Source organism: Notothenia rossii, assembly GCF_949606895.1.
Source record: "Notothenia rossii genome assembly, chromosome: 10".
Lineage (NCBI taxonomy): Eukaryota > Metazoa > Chordata > Actinopteri > Perciformes > Nototheniidae > Notothenia > Notothenia rossii.
The window spans coordinates 20354290-20378276 of NC_136908.1; the positions used below are offsets into that span (position 1 = coordinate 20354290).

General features: G+C 37.9%; 2 protein-coding genes and 2 long non-coding RNA genes across 4 annotated transcripts; 3 read left to right on the plus strand and 1 right to left on the minus strand.

Annotated features, from left to right (window-relative positions):
- Positions 1 to 1927: 1927 nt before the first annotated feature.
- LOC307021539 lies at positions 1928 to 5238 on the plus strand. Its single transcript, XR_013803173.1, has 2 exons — positions 1928 to 2099; positions 3905 to 5238. It is a non-coding gene; the product is annotated as an uncharacterized lncRNA (long non-coding RNA).
- A 312-nt stretch (positions 5239 to 5550) lies between these two features.
- Positions 5551 to 6863, plus strand: LOC307022005 (uncharacterized protein). The gene is made up of 2 exons (XM_079654575.1): positions 5551 to 5727; positions 6020 to 6863. The coding sequence occupies exons 1-2, from the start codon at positions 5674 to 5676 to the stop codon at positions 6299 to 6301; spliced, it is 336 nt and encodes a 111-aa protein (XP_079510701.1). The 5' UTR covers positions 5551 to 5673; the 3' UTR covers positions 6302 to 6863.
- Positions 6864 to 13429: 6566 nt separating this feature from the next.
- Positions 13430 to 16467, plus strand: LOC307022584. Its single transcript, XR_013803443.1, has 2 exons — positions 13430 to 13986; positions 15219 to 16467. It is a non-coding gene; the product is annotated as an uncharacterized lncRNA (long non-coding RNA).
- Positions 16468 to 16836: 369 nt separating this feature from the next.
- anxa14 (annexin A14) lies at positions 16837 to 22187 on the minus strand. Its single transcript, XM_079655425.1, has 13 exons — positions 22097 to 22187; positions 21741 to 21780; positions 21087 to 21183; positions 20849 to 20937; positions 19809 to 19922; positions 19631 to 19721; positions 19411 to 19490; positions 18518 to 18556; positions 18047 to 18137; positions 17842 to 17937; positions 17688 to 17743; positions 17135 to 17242; positions 16837 to 16951 (listed from the first exon to the last, which is right to left on the minus strand). Exons 2-13 carry the CDS (start codon positions 21765 to 21767, stop codon positions 16892 to 16894), a joined length of 948 nt encoding a protein of 315 aa, XP_079511551.1. The 5' UTR covers positions 21768 to 21780; positions 22097 to 22187; the 3' UTR covers positions 16837 to 16891.
- Positions 22188 to 23987: the final 1800 nt, after the last annotated feature.

Sequence of the window (23987 nt, forward strand, 5' to 3'; positions counted from 1 at the left end):
CTTATAATATTGCCTAACGGAAGCATATATAGTGTGAACAAAATAGGTCTTATTCTTCTTAAGCGGACTTCTTATTGCATCAGCGCATGCTCATTAGCATCACCACGTTTCAGGCACATTCTGATGATGTCATACACATAAAACTGAAACATGACTTTGTTACTATACAAATATGCTCAACAAGAAGTATTATTTTAAGCAACACATTAAGTTGACGAAACACTTGAGACAAATGTAATTAAAGTCAGATCCACTCGTGTCTTAGACAGGGCATATCATAAACCTGTTAATGTACTCATTCAAACACTCTTTCACCAGCTGTATTCACCTTGCAGGTGCAACTATGTGGCTTTTATCCTGGATAAAGTGTTTAAGTAATGGATGTTTAAAGTTTAACTTCTTCATATTTGTCAAATATTATAGTTGACTTTTCATTCAGGAAGTATACGCTACGCTGTCAGTACGCTTCTCCATGTTTGTGATTGGTCGAATGCTCCAAATACCACCCCTTTCATGTGAACGTGCACCTAACTAGATAGGACACGGCTGGCTTGAGCAATCCACTTGATAACCCGCGTCGTAGTACAGTTTAGCGAGAGTGCGTATGTTTTGGATTAGGCCAACCGGCTAACTCAAACATATCCAGGTTAGGTTGAACCAGCTTCGTAGTACAGGCCTCAGGATGGGGCAAATAATAATATCCTGATTCTGAGCAAATCCAACACACAGATATGTAGATACACATCACAGTGCCACAAATGAACCACACTGACGACAGCATGGGCTTATCTGAAGGGGTATTTGAATGTCTGATACAAGGAATAAGCAGTACAGTGATAACACAACTGATAAAACATTACAAAGACTCTGCTCCGCTGTCATAGCTACCAGAACATCCTGTTACACACGCAGGGTTTTTCCCTCTCTGTCCTTCAGGTTGTGTGGCAATGATCAGACTAAAGTGGGTTGTGGACTGAATAACTGAATTTGTGGGTTGCATTTGTGGACAGTCAGTTAAAATCTGGAAGCTATACTCATGACACACAGAGTGTAAACAATTTGTAATTTCACTTTAAACCTCTCTGTCACACCCTTCCCTCTTTCATCTTCAAACGAGTATACAGTCTAAATGGAGAGCAATGTCTGTTTGCTTTTGGCAAAAATAGATATGTTTAAATGTTATTTGAGGTGAAACAAATACCAACATTTTAGTCAGTGCTCTGTTTCTAACAAAGTGATAGGGAGCCAGGTAGGGAGCAGAGTAGGATTCTAGTCTGTGAACTATGATTATTTACAAAGTGATTAAGTTATGATAACCTCTAAACTTTAGTTTCAGAATGCAAGAACAGAACTTGTTTATTCTGCTCGACTCGATAAAATCTCCTTATTACTAATACTATAATTATTAACTTTTCTGTTATAGTTAACTTTAAAGTGGTATGAATATTGTTAGCTTATTATTAACAACATTTCAAACAAACGGTATGAGAGCAGCGATAGTGAAAACCAACAGAAGGTTTAGGGGCTTGAAAACCAAGTAAAACAGAATATAAAACATTAGGTAGGACCAATTTAAGCCCAACACATTTTATCGCAATGTAAAGTGGTAACGTTTTTTTGTTTATTTATTTTCACCATGTTGCACAAAGGAGACACGTAACTCTAAAGGGAATACCTTTATAATTATCTGCAAATACTACCTAAGCTGGGATAAATACAGTGTTAAGGTTTAAGCAATTTATTTGTAATTTCACGTATTTGCCAAAGCTCTAAAAACAAAATGTAAATCTAGCTAAGGTAACTTGGAATATCTGCTTTTGTTAAAACTCAGTGTGAGATTGAGTCTCAGGCCCTATTTCATTTCACCTGACCTCTCTCAGTATTAAAACCACAGGGCAAAATGGAAAAGTCAAGCACATGATTTGATTTTCCCTCCATGACGACCTACAGTTATCAGCATCAGTGTTATGGAAAGCTGGCAGGTATAAAAGGAGATATGAAAGGGTGGGAACGGCCGTAAAGCACACCTGAAGATGGAGAACACAAAGATGATGGTCCTCTTCGCCTTTTTGATCTTCATGATACGGGGCTGCACTCAGGTGAGGGACTCTTTGATGGACCTGACTATTTCAGAGGGCTGTGTTGGGCAGAGATGGCCTAATAGTTCAGCCTCTCTGATTGTTGACACTGTCTGGAAAGGGAATTCATGCGGAGGTCAAAACACGCACAGCTGACGCTTGTTTTTCTAGTTAAAGTGGGATGCCAGTCAAATTAGTTAGAGGTGAATGCAACATGTAAATGCATCTTAAAGTCTACGCAAATGGAGGTAAATGTAAACACTTAAAAAAAATGTTTTGGAACAAATAGATAGTACATTTTTCTGTTTGGATTTCATTTTTAACTGAAACAAAATATATTTCTTGGAAAACTTTAACACTTAATGAAGAGTTAACAAATATTTGGCTCTTGGCTTATTTCATGAGTTTAACCTCATCTTTAAATAGCATGTCAAATTGCAAAAGTTACGAGGGTTAAACATTAGCTTGGATTAACCTTTGGTACAAATTCCTCAGAAAACTGAGTGGTCACTTGTGTTAAATTTCGATTGTTCCACATCTGCATAATTAAGTTCAGCAAATGTATTTATAGCTCCTCCACTTCTATAAATCAGTAACACTGAATACATTAGACCTAACTTACTTGGTCAACCCTCATTAATCCTTTCTTTTTGCTGGAGGGAGTGTCTGTGCGGTGTCTGCCACTGGAGTTTTAGAAAACGGTATATTACTGTTAGGAAAAATAAAGTTTAGATTTGGGCTACGGGCAAGAAAAACAACAAAGAAACAGATGCAGATACACTGTGTGCAGTCAGAGGACATGCAGTCAAGGGCAGAGATGTACTGCAGGTTTATTCAAACCACAGAACATGCAAATTGAGGTTAATCTCCTCCTGCAGGTGCTTGTATGTCATCGACTGATAGTAAAACACAGGCGGGAAATAATAGCAGGATACATTGGTGTCCTTTAAAGGCAGGGAGAAAGAAAGATTAGCCAAGTGATACAATGTAGTCTTCTTATTACTGTTATTATAAAATTGTCATGCCTATAATGTCTGCTTCTGGAAGCCATTTTTTAAAGTTTTAATCTTTGTTACATTTGTGAACACATGTTACATTTCTGTTTCTCAAAGGTTAATTCACTCAAGTGACCTGTTTCCCTGCTTATTAGTGGTATAAGGTCTATGTCTAAGATTTCTGCCTCTTGTACAATGGAGGAATTTAATATACTGTAGGGCTCAATCAAAAAAGTCAACACTAGCACATAGTTTAATGGAATAGCTTAACATTTGCGGAAGAATGAAATGTGAAGTTCCATATCAATCTCATGGCTGAGCGTTTTTTAAAGAGCTAAAATCAGGACAGGTTACCATACAGTGGCTTAGGGATAGACAATTTATGGTTTTAGAGGAAGCCACAGGCTGGAACTATAACCGATTTCCAGTTAGCCTTAATACCACTATGTGTATGAGAGAAATATTAACATATTCCTTTTTCTGCTATATATCTTTCCTTAAACCCATTATGGTTTTCACTGAGGTTAAAGAATAGTGGTTATGAAAAAACACATGAATGAAAGGCAAAACTTTTTTGACAATTAAACCCCATTCATTTAAAATGCAGTATGCCATGCAATAACATACCACAATGGCTGCATCCAGGCACAATTTGCAGTAAGCCAAACTACATGCTTTGTAAAGGCGGCACTTTCAGTACTACTAAAAAAAATTAAAAAAGTATCCAATTCAAAACCCACAGGTTAATCATTGCTCCCCTGTGTTCTTAAATATAAAGTGACTCTGGATTTATCACATCTACATATGCAAACTGTTGTTTTCTTTTGATAGGAGCCATCTGTAGCAAATGCAACAGTGACGTCCAACAACACCACACCAGTACTTGGTCACACCTCTAATCCTCTTATCTCCAACAACTTGTCAGCACCCATCACCGTAGTTCTCCCCCCGCCCACTACCACTACAACCACCCCCATCACTTCATCACGGCAGCCCACTAAGTCCCCTGAAGCCTCGTCACCAGCTCACACCTGCCATCATCACTCTTCAGCTGCGACCTCTGCCTCTTTCTTCGGGCCCTGCAGTCAAGTACTGGTGACTGTTCTGATAGGGTGTGTCTTGCTCTAAAAATGTAAAATAAATCACAGATTCACCCTTTTTCTCAATGGCAATATTGTATTCCTCACTCTTTGTATACATGTATCATAATAATGCTGTGCAGTGTTCTGTTTGTACTGAGATTTTTCCCACTTTTGATCAAGAATGTTCCACACAATTTCAATAATGGGTGTATAACTCTATGCTTCAGATATAAAAATGAATCTTAATCAAACATAGCAAACATGAACACGAGATATGGCAATTTCCTAGATTTCAATTTTAGAACATATCAGCGGCTGAGGGCGGCTGTGGCTCAGTGGATAGAGTGCTGGACTTTGAATCAGGGGGTAGTTTGAGTCCCACTGCAGTCAGCATGTCGTTGTGTCCCTGGGCAAGACACTTCACTCCAAATTGCTCCTGGGGGGATTGCCCACAGTACTGAATGTATGTAAGTCGCTTTGGATAAAAGCGTCTAACAAATGACATGTAATGTAATCAGCATCTAGTATGAAAATGTAGGGAGTTTTTTGGGGTGCAGTGCTCAATAAAACTAGACATGGTACTGCCAAAGCTGCCACTTTATTTGCATCTTGCTTTTAATATTAAAACGATACCCCATTTTATATTCAAACAACATCACATTCAAATTAAGGCTGCTCGTCTTGAACAGCATTTAAATGTCTGTTTTTGTTTTCTTATATAACTGTTTTTGGGCCATTGACAAGACTGTATTTAAGTTTATCTGAAGATGATTGCAAACTGTTGACTCTTAAAGTATGAGGATGACTTACACTTTGGCTCGAGTAGTCTATGTGCAAAATCAATTAAATGTGACATTATATTAGAGATAAAAACAACAGGGGAATTGCTATTGTGGAATTGTAAAGAAAGTCATTTGTGTATTTTACATTTGAGTTGGATACATTTGCTAAAGTGTGCTGATGCAGTGAGATGATCACCAAGGTCTCATCAGATGTATGTTTATCATTGAACTCAAGTTTTTCAGGCCAACAAATATGTTCCTGAGCAATTGAAATAAAGAGTGTGCTATATTTAACACTTCATTCAAGGTGAAGCCTTTATTGACATGATCTATTCTAGATTGATTCTACAGATAAATAAATAACAAAACCCAGCTATGAACGGATACCACTCACTGCAGGTATTTAGATAAAGGCAGTGACAAGTTATGTCTTACATCAATATCTTTGTTGTTTTCAATTGGCTCACTGTGAAGTTTTGCATTTGTGGTCCATAGCCTGGGTGGAGACTGAGGAATAGCTTCCTGGATGGGAAAAGGTATCACGTGAAATCTGAATGCCTTATAAAAGGCAACACTCAAGAAAAACATTTCTTAAAAAGCTCTCAGCAAGGATACACAAGTTTATGACCGACCCGACCTTGATAGAAAAGACAAACATTTTTAAAAACAGCGAGGCTTTCAAAATATATCTCCAGCTGTCTTCTTGTCCTCAAAAGGAAGTCATCTCTTTTCCAACATGAAGTATCTGGTCCTGGGGCTGTTCTCACTGACTCTGCTGGGATTCATCCAGGTAAAAATACTCTTTACTGGCTGTATAATATAGAAATAGGGTAGAAATGAACCATAGCCTGAATAAGGAACGAGGAAACTTTGAGTTGAAAGATGAAATAGGACAATGTCTACAAAAAGTTAATAATAAAACAAATTCATCAAAGTGAAATGTCAAAAATCTTTCAATATTCTCCACCTGTATTCCTCATTTAAATTAATTGGAAACAACATTTAATAATAGGCAGGATTATGCTACATTCAATTTACTCTTATGTCTTAAACCTCTGTCTCATCCTTTATCCTTCACACAGAGATCAAATGGCCAGTCTGTCCGATCAATGCCATCCAACAGCACCACTGACAATGACAACACCACCAACAGCAACAACAACAACACCACCAACAACAGCAACAACAACAACAACAACAACAACACCAACAACAACAACAACAACAACAACAACAACAACAACAACATACCAACTAAACCCATGACCATGGTTGCCAAGACAACAAAGAACGGACAGAACCACATCTTCACGTCTGTCAGTCTGATAGTCGCATCATTTCTTCTTCAAACTCTTTGGCAATGAGCTCCTTCGTGACTCTTAATAGTGCTGTTGAAAAATCTTTGCAAATCTGATTATTTTAGAATATTTGCTATAGAGAAAATATGATTTCAGTTGTGTGTGTTCAACAAGGTGGTGGAATATGAGATTAGGAAACGATTAGCGAGTCTATGTGACATAGCCAGCTTGTTAATTAACTGACAAATAAACTTTCCACAGACTGTGGTTTAGATTGTGCACTGATATGTATTACTGACAAGTAACATGTAATGTATGTGATAGAAATGACAGATAGTTATGAATGTTTATTTGTTAAGATGATTGTGGCTTGATCTGCATTCGAGTGTGGCGTATCCTTAATCACATTCACACTTTATTATATACAGTGGCATATTAAAATATCTTAATCCAACATTGGTTGGTAAATTGCCCTGAAGTTCATGATAGAAGCAACGCAGTTTGAATCAACATCGCAGGTGCAGTGAAAAAGATGGATCAGCAAGTCATTCATTCAGTCAAGTGTGATTCATGTTTTATGCTACTGTTCTACTCCTAGTGGAGGCTCCAGATGGTTTGATGAAATACATGTTATCATACAGTATGAAATGCATGTCTGCTGCAAAAATGTAAAAGAAATATGATTTATATACTGTAGATAGTTAGAAAACATAAATAAAAGAGAATGACTGATACAAAAACAACTCACTTGGACACTGTCTCCCTCTGCAGGCTCAAATGTTTTTGTCCAACATGGAAAGGTGTGGCTTTCGCAAATACTCTCACACGTTGTAAAGACATGGAGAGATGATACCAGGAAAAGTCTGTAAAGAAATACTTCAGCAGTAAAGAAAAAGGTGGGCTGGTAATGATCTTTAGAAAAGTAACCATGGGATTTTCTGGAACATCAGTAAAGCGTTTCAGGGAAAATCAATACAAGATCCAATCAAATAAGAATGTACTTTATTGCATCAGAGGGGATTTTTTTGGGGGAAAGTATTTCAGCTGCCTTGAACATAAAACAATGTGTAGCCAAAGTATTAAATAGGCATTCAAATATGAATGATGAAATGATGAAAGCTGAAACTAAAACATGATTAAATATTACACATGTGCAGTAAGATAAAATAATCAATACATTATCAAAATGATGTTTTAAGTAACTGTAAAGCCGAAATAAACTACACTGAAAAAACTGAAACGATCACTTTAATTAAACGTATTATGTCAACAAATTCCATATCACTGTATTAGGTTAGTAGTTGAAAGCAATAATGTTAAGTTAAAAATAAGACATATAGAGTGCCACAGTGACAAATCGATAGATTTATGATTAGAAATTAGAAAGTTTTAGGACGCGTCACTGTGGCACTCGAACCTTAATAATAATAAAGTAATAATATAATATTACCTATTTCTTATAACCTAAAACTTTCTCATTTCTAATCATAAATAATAATATGTCATATTAATAATTATTTATCATAATATATTATAATAGTAAGAACGTCTTCTTTTGAATAAGAAAAAAACGTTGGGGTTATCCACAGATAAATATGAAGTCTGACAAAGTACTTAATGTCCAATATATTGCATAGTTTATTTTGGCACTTGACAATCACCTTCCCTAAATTTGACTCAGGTGTAACTAAAGTCTGATGTAAGGGTTGTTTATGTTTCACATCATTAATCAGAATCTGCAAAGTAACTAAAATAAATGTAGTGGAGTAAAAATACCAGGTTAACCTCTGAATTGTAGTGGAGTAGAACAAAGTAGTATGCTGCTGTAACAAAAACATTTCCCAGCTTGGGATCAATAAAGTATATATATCTTGTCTTAAGATGATCGATGGCTACTGCCATATTTGCAAATTTTGCCTCTGAACCTTGACAAGTGCAAGTCTCAGGCTTATCAATGAACAACAGGAGGGGTCACAGACATAAGACCAGAGAATAAAGCTCTTCTGACCATAGGTGTCATGTGGGTATATTAATTCACCCATTTATCAATTATATGTTTTAAAATGTGATAACACCACTGTTTTTCGTATCCCCTAAACCTCCAGGGTGTACACAGTTTAATACTGGCAACTTCTAATTGTGGGAAATACGAAAACTTTGCGTCCTTAAAATCCCCGCAATGCTTTGCGCATGGACCAATTTCAAAAACCCTTGCGGAGAATGGCTGAACCGATTCAGCACACATTTAAATGTAAATGTTGTGGCGTAGAACATGTGTTGGTAAATATGTTACTTTGTTACATTTGTTATCACCAAAAATGTGTTCCGTGAAAGTCAAGCAAGTTCATAATTAGATAGACATCGTGAGGTATTTATTTTCGGTACAGTTTATGTTGAAACCGTTAGAGAGAGTGGCACACTTGTTAGCCTGTTCCATTCTTCTTCGTTTTCCGAAGCCGCGGCTTGGAAGCATACTTGCTTCGTTTCTGAAGGAAGTGACTTGGAAGTACGCGACTACCAAAATGCTACCAAGCCAGCATACTCGAGATTGAGAAACGGCCAGGGTTTGTAAAGCAAGGCGGATGTTGTAGTCCCAAACGATAGCTGGGGATTCTGGGTAGAGTAGTGACTTCGGAAACTGTAGTGTCTAAACTCCCCAAAAACTATTTGTTTCTCTGAATCAAAGGTTAAAAACACAAAAGCATTGTACACAATTTAAACTAAACAATATTGTGTAATTAACAAGGATAAACTGATGTTTTTTAGTGGATGAGTAATGCAGATATCACTGTGTAATTATTTGACAGTGAGGGGAATATATCCGGTTTTATTATGAAAACTTCGAGACCGGAAAAACTGTTTTCACCCACGCTAACTTTACATGGAAGCTGCATACACGTTATCCTGGCAAGACCTCAAATCATCTTCGTAATATCTATCAAACTATAGATGCTACACATCGACTGGACGTGGATTCTAAGAGTGCAATATACACTTCTCGCCAGAAATCGAATCAAAAAGCATTTTAATGGCCAAACCATTCCACAATTTAGGATTGTCCAGAGAGGGTTATTTGTGAATAAACGTCCCTCCTCAGCGTTTTTAATGAATGGGCCGGGAGCATGTTGTTTCAACATACAACAACATACACTTGTCTCTGGGTCGTAATAAGGAAATGAACAAACAACAAACAACACATTTTTTCTTAGGACGACAGGCTGGTGCTTTCGCTATGTAGCGGTTGTTTTGGCAGTTGCTGGCTCTGTAACATGTGCCTGAAGGTAACATTTGGACACAGTAAGATGATTGGTCCTTTACATTCTTTGGTTTGTCAGGGGAGAAATATTCTTCCCTGCTTGAATATTTCATTGCTGATTTTACAACATTCTCCATTTTTGATTTGAGGTAGACTATAAGGGAGCCATACCAGTTTGCCATTCCAAAACTAATGATGCTTTCCATCACAGTATTATAGGACATTATCATTATAAAATTATCTAAAATCATACACCAATATTCTTTGGAGCAAGTCTCTGAGCACACAGAAAATGTAAGTGGGCAGTCCTTTTGAGTTTATAACCCATTTGTATTCACAAGTATTTATTGGGGGCACGCTTGCCAATTTCACTATTGAGAAGGATTAGACATTAACTTTAACCTGTTGGGACCAGTTAAATACAAGTCATTAACTTCTTTACAAGAAGTGATGTGGTTGGTTAATTAAAAGCAGAGCATTACAGTTTTTCTCAATTGCTAAACCCACTATTTAAAATCAAAATTCATTTCTTCAAAACAAGAACATAGCCATCTAAACAGAAACACACTTGCCATAACTCTGAATATCTTTTGCGAAATGCACTTACATGACCAAAACTGAAAATACTGGTCACAAAAAAGAATAAGTCGATCTAAACAGAACAAATTGTCCTCTAATGAGACAAATGTGTTTTCATAACTGAAACTCCGGTCACCATAATAACCCATTCTACCATAACAATATACATTTCTTGCAAAGTGCTCTAAGGCACTCAAAACTAAAAATACCCCTTCCAAAACCAGATACCTTCTCCAAAAACAAACATTTGTCAGCTCATTAGAAGACTATTTGAACAGTCATTACTACAGTAAGTGGCACACTAAATACTGACTACAATCATCAATACACAAACCTCAAGCTATCGATATTGGAAACTGAACGGAAAACTGACAAGTTGGGAGAAACAAACTTACATATAGGAAAAACAGTGTGTTACTGTAACTATGTCATTGTTTTTATTTCTCATTTTCAGTAGTGCACCGTAACAGAAACAAAAGATGAATAGCAATACACTGGAAAAAAAATAACATGGGTAAATGATGTAAATCAGCAGTAAAGCAGAGAATGAGATCTATATAGCTTTACTGATCTGCTCTTTGCCGTCTGTCTGGCCACATAGCCTCATCTACGTCACAGCGTATGTCTTCCCTTGCAAGGCAGCGTGGGAAATATCTCCTTGCGTGTCGACACCACCCTTGACAAACATCTTACTGAAGTGAGGGAGGTCTTTTATAGGATTCTCACTAATTACAATTACTATAGGAAATTCATTGATGTCAGCTGTGAGCAATTCATTTACATGGAAGTGAAGTACTCAATTCACCCCAATACAAAAAAAAACATTTCTCAATGTGCAAAAAGGAAAAGACCACAATTACTGACTGTAAAAATGTTGTATCAGCTATAGCTAATCCTCCCCATATGAACATCTCAAAGAGCTATGCAAGTCATATCAACACTATTATAGCTTTACCGGCACCATTTAGTAAACAAATATTTTAAGTACAGTCATGCAAATTCTATCATGTAAATGTTTTCAATGTAACATCATTACTGTAAGGTATACAGTACATTCCATGGAGTTACCTTTTTCAATGGGGTGATTGACTGATAACAAGTGTTAATATTTTGCACATCAAGTGTCAATTAGTGTAGCTATGGTCTAAGTTTATGAGGAAGTGTTATCCACTGTGAGAAGATTATTTTTGTTTTGTAGACATGAGTTACACAAAAGATTTTTGATCTTTGTGTAGAGAATTGTAACTTCAGTTAGAGAATTGTGTGATCTGTTTTGCAAAACACTGCTTAGCATCTGCATTTTGTGTGATATCAATGATAAATGGTATACTGTTGTAGAGAAATGGTTTTCTGTTTCGATGGCTGTGCTGTTGGTTTGATGAAAGGAATTTTGATTCTAAATAGTGGGTTTAGCGATTGAGAAAAACTGTAAGAGCAGCATGTTGGTCATTGCTGAAATAATGTCATCCAAGGGTTTTTATTATTCAAATCTGGACGAGTGGACAGCCCCCAAATGTAATAATTAACATGTATTAATCTGAATTTGAAACATAATTGAAAAACAGATTAAGTCAAAGTGAGTAATTGATTCTGAAACAAAATAAGAACTTATCATGATGACAAACAAAAAAGACAACATGTATTGGTCCATCTCATGTCCGATGCATAGAGAATATCGGCGCTGTGTTTGCAGGTGCAGACATGAATGCTATCGAATGCTGATTAAAGCCGTTCAGTTGCAGAGTTTGAACAAAAACCTGAAAGATTAAAATGTGACAATGATTTCTATCCTGCAATTTAAGCTGTCACGCATGAGGAAATAATATTGTAACCTGTTTGTTAAGCAATTGGTCAATCATACACCAGGAGGAGGAAGGAAAATTCCTATTTGTTTTTTCTGATTTTCTATCTGTATCAATTGATTATGACTACTCCAATGAATGGGTATTGACACACATAGGGAAGTACCTTTTTAGACACTTGTCTGTGGTTATAATTATAAAATTATCTAAAAACCAGAAGTTCAGTCTCATTGAATTAAACCAGAAGTTCAGTCACATTGAGGAAGTCGGTAGAATATTCCATCCCAGTACAAAACTAGCATAACCAATATAAAATGTCTTCTTAAGTTTCCCAGGTGTTAATAAATACACAGTAAGTATAACGTGTGTTCCAGGAAGTCATTGAGGGGTTTGCTTGAAGGGATGTGCAGCCAATAATCCAAATGTATACTATACACACACACGCACGCACGCACGCACGCACGCACGCACGCACGCACACACACACACACACACACACACACACACACACACACACACACACACACACACACACACACACACACACACACACACACCTCCCAAGCCAACTTCTTATTGTACGTCATCATAAATTCACACCTACCCCTACTGAACCGTGCTATTGTATAAAGGATCATCTCAGCAGAAGTAGACCAGGTTACAGTGGAGAACTTCACTGCACTATAAAACCATCCACCTGCTTTCCTTGCATCAGGACACTTTCAGCAACATTTCTGGTACATCTTTGCCTCCTCTCCACTCAACACCATGAAGTTATTTTGCATTATGGCTCTGCTGACATTGGTAAAGGTAACAAAGTTTTTTTTGCTTCTCAAGAAAGTATGTATATTGTTTTTGCAAATGCATTATGAATACAAATATTTAACCAATAAATAATACATACATAATCATTATATCATCTAATAGATCTTGAACAGCAATCAAATGATTTTTGTAATGTGTTTTTAGCTGTTATAGTCATGAGAAAATAGTTATTGTAAGGAACATTTTTAATCAGAAGGAGTTCCAGAAAAAAGTTGTTTTCTTTTTGTTTATGTTTTGAGTGGTGTTGGAATAAATTACAAGTGAGCAAAACAAATATCTCTGCAACATGAAAAGAGAGCTAATGTCTTAGCATCTAACTTTAATAACAGGACAAAAAAGACGTTTAGAAGAAGTATAAAAGCAAGTAGTCTCTCATGGAATGCCCTGGATAAATCGTGCTCATTGATGTATTGAAACTAGGGATGGGAATTTGAAAGCAAATGTATATTTGAATATTCGACCCCCAAAAAAATGGTTAACCGGTTAACCGAAATGTACATATCCTATATAAAAAAAAAATTGGGTAAAAATGTCCAATTTCTTTTTTTTTTATCCAATTTTTTTTCAATAATTTTTGAAAATAAATACATACATGTTCAAATAAGTGTAGAAACCAAGTCGAATTTGTCAAATGTATTGAACTGGTGATCACAGTTTGACAGCTATAGGCCTACAGCTTTCATGTGCGGAGGCGATTCACAATCAGCCCAGCTGTAAAGACCCTCAGCTGGGACGGAGGTTGCGGGTATAGCAAGGTATAGCATGTATATATAAGTTTAATTTGGCATAGTTTGACCTCTACACCGCACTCACTAACCTGGTCGAAATATTTCCACACATTACTCCTTTTTGACGCCATGTCTGTTGTGTAGGACTCTTCTTAGAGTGTAAATAATTACCGGACTATGACTGGTAAAATATGTTGAATACCGGCAAAACTAAATCTCTCCTGTCAAAATGTCTATGTACTTTCCCGCCACACACGGTTGCCAAGCAGCGCTTATTGTTGTTTAGGCTGGCCACTCATGTGTCGCGAGTGTTGACAGGGGGCGGGGGAGCACGCTCATGAACTGTTAGCGCCGGAACCTCACAACGGCTGCGGAGCGCATTTGCGCCACATTTGGGCCTAAGATGAGGTTCGAGTCTGCGTGATCTGCGTGTAGGGAGGGGCAGCAGCCATATCATTGGCTAGAACTAGCTATATGTGATGGATTTGGACATAAACACGAGTGAAGTATAACCGGACGCGAGAGACCAGCACCTGCATCTCTGCCCGCTGTGAGGGACCGGTGAGCGGAGCAAAACACACATTTAGACGTCAACTAACACATTTAGCTATGGCACTGTCGTATACATATACATTGAATTATTTAATTTGATAATATGTAATCAATTTAGGCATCACTCCCAAAAAAAAAAAAAAATTATAAAAAGATTCATAACTCATATTCGAACACATGCATGGGCGCGGGAAGGTGGGTGCTGAGGGCGCTGCAGCACCCCTAGCGGCAGGCAGGCGGTGCGGAGCTCCCCTGTCTGAATTATTATTTGACGGTTATTGCTGCTCCCGCTGTGCATAATCTGTGTGATATGTAGCCAATAAATTCCACATTGTTGGTAAAATAATATTTTGGCCTTCCCCGGATGTTTTTTTCTGTAGCCCCGGACAATTCTACCTCAATAATATAATACACTAACCGTGCTTTACGTGAACCTCATCATGACACTAGAGAGGACGGCAGGACTGTAATTTCCCGTGTTCAGTGAATGCAACAGAGGCAAGACACCAGACCAATCAGAGAGTTGCATGGAAATAAAAGTGTGCTTGTCATTCAAGCTCGGCGTGGAAATAGCGCATTTAGTGTGTGTGTGAGAGAGAGAGAGATCATTATCGTTATAAAAAAACCAAGAGAATAAAGGAAAAACAGTTATGAAATACTATATGGCAGTAAAACAAGAATACAGTTTGAAAGGGGAGTGATTTGTAAAATATCCATAAAGAAAAAGAACATCTGCTTACAGTTGTGTTTCATCTGGGTGTTGAGAGATGTATCCATAGATCTCTTAATGTTGCTCTCAAAGTGCACCAGATTGATGCTTTTAACTTCAATATTTAAAAAAAATCTTCCCGGGGGAGCATACCCCCCGGACCCCCCTAGAGGAGGTGAGGTCCGCTCCCCACTCGTAAAAAATAGCACTTTACCTCTGCCTATATGCCGTGAGCTGATTATCGAGCCTTCATTGTAACAGTTGCGGGTGTACTGTGTGTGTGCGTGTGGGGAGTGCTTTTGTGCGTGCTCTATAGTGCCCGTAATAGTGTTCACTGGAGTCCAGCACCTCAGCACCCCCACTCAAAATACCTTCCCGCGCCTCTGAACACATGAATAATTATTTGAATACCTGAATAATTTCGAATATTGGAATATTCAATTAATCGTTCCCATCCCTAATTGAAACTATGGAAAGTCGTATTGCTGTACACAATCAACTGATTTTATTATTTTCTCCATTTATTTCAAAGCAGGCACAAACTGAGTCTACAACTACAACCAACTCCTCAACCACTTCTACAACTGTTGCCCAGTCTACGACTACAACTGTTCCCCCAAGTTCTACGACTACTGGTCGGACCGCGACCACCCCTACGCCAACAACTACAACCAACTCCACAACTGTTTCTACAACTGTTGCCCAGTCTAAGACTACAACTGTTCCCCCAAGCTCTACGACTACTCGCGGGACCACCCCTACGCCAACAGCTACAACCAACTACTCAACCACTTCTACAACTTTTGCCCCATCTACGACTGCAACTGTACCCCCAAGTTCTACGACTAGTGGTCGGACCACAACTACCCCTACGCCCACAACTACAACCAATTCCCCAACTGTTACTACAACTGTTGCCCAGTCTACAACTACAACTGTTCCCCCAAGTTCTACGACTACTGGTCGGACTACCCCTACGCCAACAACTACAAACAACTCTTCACCAACAACACCTAGCACTGTCGTCCCAAACAAAACGACCAGTGGTGTGACTACCCTTACGTCAACGATTGGAAACAACTCCTCAACCACTTCTACAACTGTTGCCCAATCGACGACTACAACTGTTCCCCCAAGTTCTACGACTAGTGGTGGGACCACCCCTGTGCCAACGGATACAACCATCTCCTCAACCACTTCTACTGTTACTGTTGCCCCAACCATTTCTGTGACTGCTACAGTCAACCCTATCACCATAAGACCAAGCTCCTCTCCAAACACCACAACAACGCCAACAAAGACTTCGACGACCAAAACTATCACCAGTGGAGGCTCAGGAGTCGAAGCCTCTGTGCTGTTTTCTGTTGTGCCATTGTTGCTCTACACGCTCTGCCCCTGAGCAGCAAATTTCACCTAAGGGATGAAAAGAGGAAGAGAGTTCCTTGAGGTGTTAATGTTTCTAAGTGTAAATAGGTAAGTTGGAATTAATGCAGATCCATGTAGGGACTGAATGACCAAGTTGCATCTATTCACAGTACAGCATAACATTTTCAGATTGTTCTTTAATTCCCTTACCATGTTTATTAATTAACTTAAGGTATTTGTGATCAGCAGGTTAACATTTAACATGTCATATAATGTATCTAAAGTATATCTGGCATCAGGAATAACTATAAACTGAGAAAATTAATGGGAAGAATGATGTTACTTGTAATGTGTGTTTCGTGTATGATTAAGAGCTCCCTATTAAAATGTTTGGTCTGATGGCTGCATGACTATCATATTAGACAGAGTAAGTACAGTACAGTCCTTATAGGGTCTGTATACACAAATGTATACATATACTGTGCCAAGCATTGATTCTAAATGTATAACATTAACGAGAAAGAGAAAAAATGGGTGCCATTGTAACTTTTTGAACATTCTTTTATGTAGATAAAACATTGGGATGAAAAGAGGTATTGTGGCAAAGTACAAAGTAATAAAAGCAAATAACCAAACATTAAAATAATACATTAATTAGCATGTATACATCATTTAAAAATCATAAGCAAATCATGCAATTAAATGAGATTCAACTAAATTGTAAAGATGCAATAAAGTATCAAGTTTATTTTTACATTGCAATGTTCGGTGCAATTCGGGGGGGGGGGGGGGGGGGGGTAACTATGCAAATTAAATTTAAAAAAATGCTGTAGTTTATGTTTAATCTTCAGATCGACAGATGGCCAGCAGAGCCTGTAGATGATCTCCTTTGAACTGTTTCTGTTGGAGAAAGACGTTCACATGTATGAAATTAATATTCCTTTCATTTAATAATACAAACATAAACTACTTTTCAAAATGTCACTGTTCTGATTTAAATGCATAATTTGAAAAAACATTATCATGTCAAGTATTCAGGTCTTGTGTTATAATGTGTAATACAGTGGAAGGAGTGGGACCCACCTGTAGAGCGGTGTAGAGGGACGTGCCTGTTAATTTGAGGTAGGCTGTTCTGATACACAGCAGATCCTCCTCAGAATGAGACACCATTATCCCCTGCAATATGGGTGTCTGCAAAATGGAAATGTTTTCTGCGTGAATCTTTTTGCGTTTCAAAATCTTAGATGTGAGATGATCTTTTTAAATTTATAAAAGTGAATAATAATAGGTCTGCTTTCAATGGGAGTGATCGTTTAACTTGATCTTTGTATTATTGACCGTGGTCTAGGCAGGGCAAAAATAACTTTTATCTGTACAGCGCAATCCATACAGGAAGTACTTTTCAGAAATTAAAACTCAAAAACCAGTTGAGAACAAACAAACCACTATAATATATTGCATACAAGACAACATTACCATTCTAGTTAATTTTTTTTCATGAGTATATAAATGTCTATAAGTAAAAAGGATATCATAAACCCGATTAATATTATATACAGAAATGACAGAGAGTGCAATAATATAGGCAATGTTCAGTCACTCACAAAAGAGACAATTCATTATGAGGGCATTTTACCTTGGTGGCAGTTAGTCTCTTAGCGAGGTAGCCCTCAGGGCTTTGAATGCACTCCACTGTAATAAAACAGATTTAAAAAAATGTGAGCAATCAAGATGGACAGCTAGTCAGCACTTAATACCCAGAACTAAGAAGAATCTTAAACTATATTTACCTAAAACTTTCAAACCCAGTCGAGTGTCTCCCGAAAACTTTTTCTCCAGAGCCTGATCCACCATCTGCCCAATGTCCAGCTCCAGTCCCGTAAGCACTGTGAGATACAGATAAACCACATACAAGGTCAGGAGAATGGACTCTAATGTACATAAACAAATGTACAAGAAAGACGCATAGGTTAGATAAATATGTTACAGCCTCACCTTTGTTCAGATGGTCCGAGTCTCGAGAGGTCAGTATGTCAATCCACGGTCCTGCCTCAGCTTTTTTCCCATTCAGCGTGGCAGAGAGAGCCTAGAAGAATAAAACACAATCAGAAATTGGGTGACAGACTTGTGATGTGTTGCAACTACTACTATACATGCGAGGCCCACATGTACAATGCCAGCTTAGGAACCACATTTTCACAGGAAGCAAACAGCAGGTGTGATACTGAGTCAGAGTACTAGGAAATGTATTCTTTAACACAGTAGTTTATTGGTATTTAATTGAGTCCTGACCAAAATGAGTGATGGTCTGGATAACTTATTTTAGATGACTGATATTTTCATTTGAAAGAACACTCCTTAACACAGGTTTAGTAAGGGTATAGTAAATATTGCTAGCCTTACTATCATATCATATTAAACCTAGACTACAATATTTGTGTATAAAAATATAATGGGCAATATTACCTCAATATCTCTTCGAACCCCACCAGGAACCTCGTCTTTCTGTTGGGAGAGAAGTCAGAACACATTTGTGACAGCTTTATAAGGGTAATCTTAGTTAAATGATTACCTGTCACAGATATCACAGACATATTTTCTCTGTAACGGTGCACCACTAATATTTCATACCCAAGATACATAGTTTCAATTATATAAAAGGTGGGGGATTAACACCCACTACAATATTATGCAAGGGTCAGCTGGGATTGTTTGAATGGTTGTACGGTTGTATGAGATATTTATCCGTTGTCTGCGTACAACCTACAGTAGAAGATGGTTGACACACCCCCAGATTGGAGAAACACACTGGAAATAAAGCACGGAAGCAAAGCAATATTGTAGTGATTTCAACGGGAGTAGAACTAAAAATATCATTTATTATTATCTGTGCTTTCGCTAAATAAACAGAACCCATAAATTAGAAAAAAGGAGGCATTAAACCTTGACAGTCAAATAGTGCAATCTACCCTGATTATTTGGAGGCTTTAAAGAGAGCATGAACTAATAGAACAGCTTCTGGACCCTGTCTGACGGCAGGGTAAAACTGTTCAAATATTTTAAATAAAGTGTAAACTTAACCTCATATGGATTTTTTGGATGGGCCTTTTTTGAGGCGTCTAAAATATGTTTTACTGCAGGTCCCCTTCCACAGCAGTCCATTGCTTAGCTTCCTTGCAAAAACTCCTATCTGTTTTTCCAACCTAGGGGTGTGCTGACGGCCATCTACTGTAGGTAACTGACTGACTACAGTATGGATAGGTACCGGAAACAACCCCAGTTCAAACAATCCCAATAAAGGTCTATTTACTTATTTATGAATTTAAAATTGATGGTTAAAGAAACAAAATTAGGATTACATTCAACAAAGCCATGAGAAGCTTGTAAAAGTCTCCACTGGTTTCTCCTTTCAGTTCCTTATCCAGGTCCTTCTTATAAACTAAATAGGGAGAGAAAACAAACAAAATGTCACAAATACCAGGCAATAAGACATTATAGGATTAGGGATAAGGGTTTAAATGTCCATGATAATCAACCAAACAATTTGAAGGGAAAAACTTTACAAGATTTGTGACTTACTTTCTTTGTATGCAGCACTGATTTCTTGGAGCTCCATCCCAGAATGTGTACACAGGATCTCCAGTAGTGTTTCCTCATCTGTTCCTATACCCTGCACACACACCACATGCTATTCTTAGACCCTGGGATATGACAGGCAGGAAAAATATGTAAACACAAACAAAAACAAGCCACTCACCACCATGGCCTGCTGCAGGCGATATGCCTCGTACTGCAGAGGAGGCATCAGCAGCTCCAACAGGAGGACCTCCAGCTCTCCAGACAGAGCCTTCTTCAGAGCCGCTGCCAAGTTCTGGAACAGAGTCACAGTAAATACTCCTGTTTTCAAATTTCTTAGACATTGACTTAATGAATATCAATCTATCAGAACAGAAGGAAAAAACACTAGCTTTTTTTTTTTTAGGTCTTACTACTGTATGCTTTGGTAAGACTTTTAGGGGAATGTCCTTCATTTGAGATCTTACTTAAGTAAAAGTACATCAAGTACTCAAAATGCAGAATGATTACCCTACTAGAAAATTGTATATTACATTTCTGGTCAATGCTTAATTAATGTATGAGTTTTTAATAATGGTTAAGTTGGAGCAAATGTTTTTATTTCTCATAAACTGCCAGGTAGCTTGATGCATTACAATACATCATAATTATTAGTTGATTTACATTTTGTATTAATAAAGTGAATCTATAGAGATGTTAACATTTCATTATTGGAAACAAATGAAGTGGCATTAAAAGTATAATATTGGCTGCCAAACATAAGAGGATAACTTTAAAGTAGAATAATACTAAATAAATATAAGTCAGCTACAAGTACGGTAACATTTGTAATGATGGTTGTTTGTAGATAAACGTTGACACTGCAGCATCATATTCATCCTCTACCACACACCTCATACTACTCCTTCTGTAAACAAGGGTGAGTTCCAATCCTTTAAAACCAGTTTAAATCATGTTTGTACAGCAAACACTTGGAAGTGACAGATGGGCAAACACACATTTGCAACATACAGAATTGTCATTGTAACTCCCCATTCTCTTGTACTGCATAGCATACATTTTTAAGAAATATTTCACAAGGGGGGCTGCTGTAGCACCGATCATTTAAACTATTCTTTTGAATGTAACATTTACATTTCCTAAACAGGTTTTTTTTTTGTTGCCTTTTTTGTCTTGTTATATTTCTTATTCTATGTGTTGTCAGGTTCTTTGTTTCCTTACCTTGTGTGTCATTTCCTCAAAGGCCTTGGCGATCTCTTGTCTCTGAGCGTTGTTCCGATTGGTCAAGATTCTCACCAGAGTCCCTGCATCTGAGAAAAGAACAACATGTATTCATACTAATATTTAATGATGGGGAGAGGCATGGTATGAGGCAAAACAAAAATGTGAATTGTATGCAGCTTTATTCAACACTGATGGTCAACCAATTCAAAGGAATGGTTCAAACCATTTGAAGTACCTTTCATTTCCAACGCTTTCTGGATCTCCATGGCATCCAGGTCAGAGTGGAAATTGGCGAAGGGTCGCACCGTTCCCAGGGTGCCCCAGCACATCTCCTGTATGGTAGGAATAGTAGAAAGTGAAACTGTTATTTAGGGAATAATTGCAATGATCAATGAAAAGAAGGATTGAGCATAAATCCTGACACTGGATATTGATTCTGTCTGGTTTATTATTGTTAAAATATCAACATATAATAAGAGTTTGTCAGGAAGCTAGTGGAATTTGTGAAAGGAAGCTATAGGCGTTGGCCGAAGATGAGCGAAGATATGTTTGGTATCTTTGCTCATCTTCTGCCGAGAAGAATGCCAAATATTCTATAGTGCTTCTCTGAGTAAGTGTGTGAGGGTGGATGGGGGTGCAGGAAACACAATAGTAGATTGGGTAAGAGTTGAACTTATTCATTCATTCAGAATAACTTGATGGACATGATGAACTCATTGCAGCATTCCAATAACCATGTCATGTACATAGTGACTTTTGTAGATATCGTTAAAAGGTATGCAGATAATAAGAGAACACGAGACAGAAGATTGCATTATCTGGAAATGTGGCGTCTTGGCAAACAGAGTCTTAATGCAAAGGCAGAAAAAGGAAGAACATGTCTACTTACATAAGATTGGAAATACTCAGGGTCCATGGCTTTGTCTTAACTGCAAGAAAGAATGTGAATAAGTTACAAATGGTCCATCCAGAACAAATACAGAAATATGCAGTCAATGACACATACAGGCACATGGACACAGTATAGAAAGTATCCAATGTGATGGTGTGAATAAAAGGACATGTAAAATTGAAGTAACCATACTCTGAATTGTTGTATTCACTGAATCCCTTGATGACAATGTATTCATGACTCATACTTATCCAAACAAAACTAAACACATAACTCTGTGTTTGTCACAGTCGATTAACACAAACAGCTTACAGAATTACACAAGAACAACATTTTTAAATATGTGTCTTTACCTGTAACAGGATATAGTGGCAGCTAGGAAGGTAAGAATGGAGTGGAGTTTTTGTTTTACAACCTCTTGTAATCAGTTCCGTATCACCGTCCAACCCTCACTGTGCCACACCTGCTGTAGTAACCCACCTGACTGTAGATCAGACAGCTGACCAATCGCTGCTCAGTTTCTTCACAGCTGTGTCAACACTATTGGTCTCTAGAAATACTGAAACAGCCCACCTGTAAAAAACTGACATTCCTTTCAGAGGAGGAATGAAGACAGGCGAGTTTGTTTACAGGTAGCCTTTGTTGTGAAATGACCATTGACTGTTGATCTCGTGGCAGATTCTGAAAAAAAGAATAATTATTGTTGTTTTAGGGTATATAATTAACACTTTTATTGTAGAAAGTTTGGTTTTCAGATTTTTAAAGTACAGGACTGCTTTGACATTTGTCAGCTGAAATACAAACCCACCAGACGACATGCCTGACAGGGAGCGAGGGGCGTACTCTGGTTTCAGGGTGAAACAGACCTCCCTAAGAATGGTGTGCTCATCAATAACCTGTCTTTAAAATAATGTACCTTGTTTCCAAAACCTGAAAACTGAATTGTGTCTCGATAGAAAACAAAGGGCTATTTAGTACCAGTAGTACTGACAACAATCTAAAACTCCAAAATGATTATTTTCCCTTTTCCCTTAGTCATGACAGAGGGTCAAGAGTGTAAGAGGCAAAGACACGCATATCATGTTCACTCTCAAACTCAGTTGACACAAATTATAGGCCAGATAAGTTACAGAAACATTGAGTAGAAAAACATTAAGGTAATGTTTAACAGAAAAAACAGTGACTGCCTTAGCAAGATAAAACCATTGAACAAGTGTTTTCCTCTTATCATTTTTAATCTCTCTAGTCCTCTGTGCTGCTTCACTTCTACCTGCCGAAACATGACACCTGTGTGAATATTACAAACTGCTGATCAACAGATACCTCCTTCGCCTTTCGGTAACATGAAGTATGATGTGCTCAACATGCATTTCAAAATCAACACATTGCGGAGAATGGGGGTGTTCAAGTTCATGTTTAAACAATGAATGAACTTTAAGTGTCAATGAGTTTTGCCACTTTTGTGTTGACAACTGAAAAGTTGAACAGGAGAGGAATAATTTTCCTTATTTTTTTCCACCACTGCTCTACAACTGTATTGAAACCTCTTTTACTACTGATTGTACAAGTCATATGTTGATGAGTTAGACCAGGGGTTCCCAAACGTTGCCGTGCCAGGGTCCCCCTTATAGCATTATCCTCTGGCGGGGCCACCCTGTTGCAATTTTTTTTTAAATGATGTGCACAAGTGCCCCCCGATGGAACATGCAGTACATTTCCACTACATTTGGCGCCTTCTGCCTGATCAAAGCTGTCACTCCGCTTTTTTTGCCTGTCATAGCAGCTGCCCCATCTGAACACACACCCACACAACGAGACCAGTCAAGTCCATTTGAGATGATGTACTCATCTAAAACTTGGAAAATGTCTCTTGATCCTACCTTCCAGTGTTTTGCAAAAATAATATTTCCTCAACAAAGTTGTCTTCTGAAATAAATCTGATGTATGCAAGCAATTCTGCGACATTTGTTCTCGTGAGAGGTAACAATGGAGCGCGAGATGGGCTGGAGAGTCTGAGTGGTATTGCAGTCACTTTACCGCATTGTTGGGACAAAGAAAGAGCTGAAGCCAGAAGGCAAAGCTCTCAGTCTATCAGTCCATCTTTGTCCAACCTCACCTGCTATGGTCATGAAGGATGGGTCATGACTCATGACCAAAAGGATAATCCTGGATACAAGTGGCCAAAATGGGTTTACTCCGGAGGTAGGCTGGCATCTCCCTTAGGTATAAGGTGAGAAGTTCAGT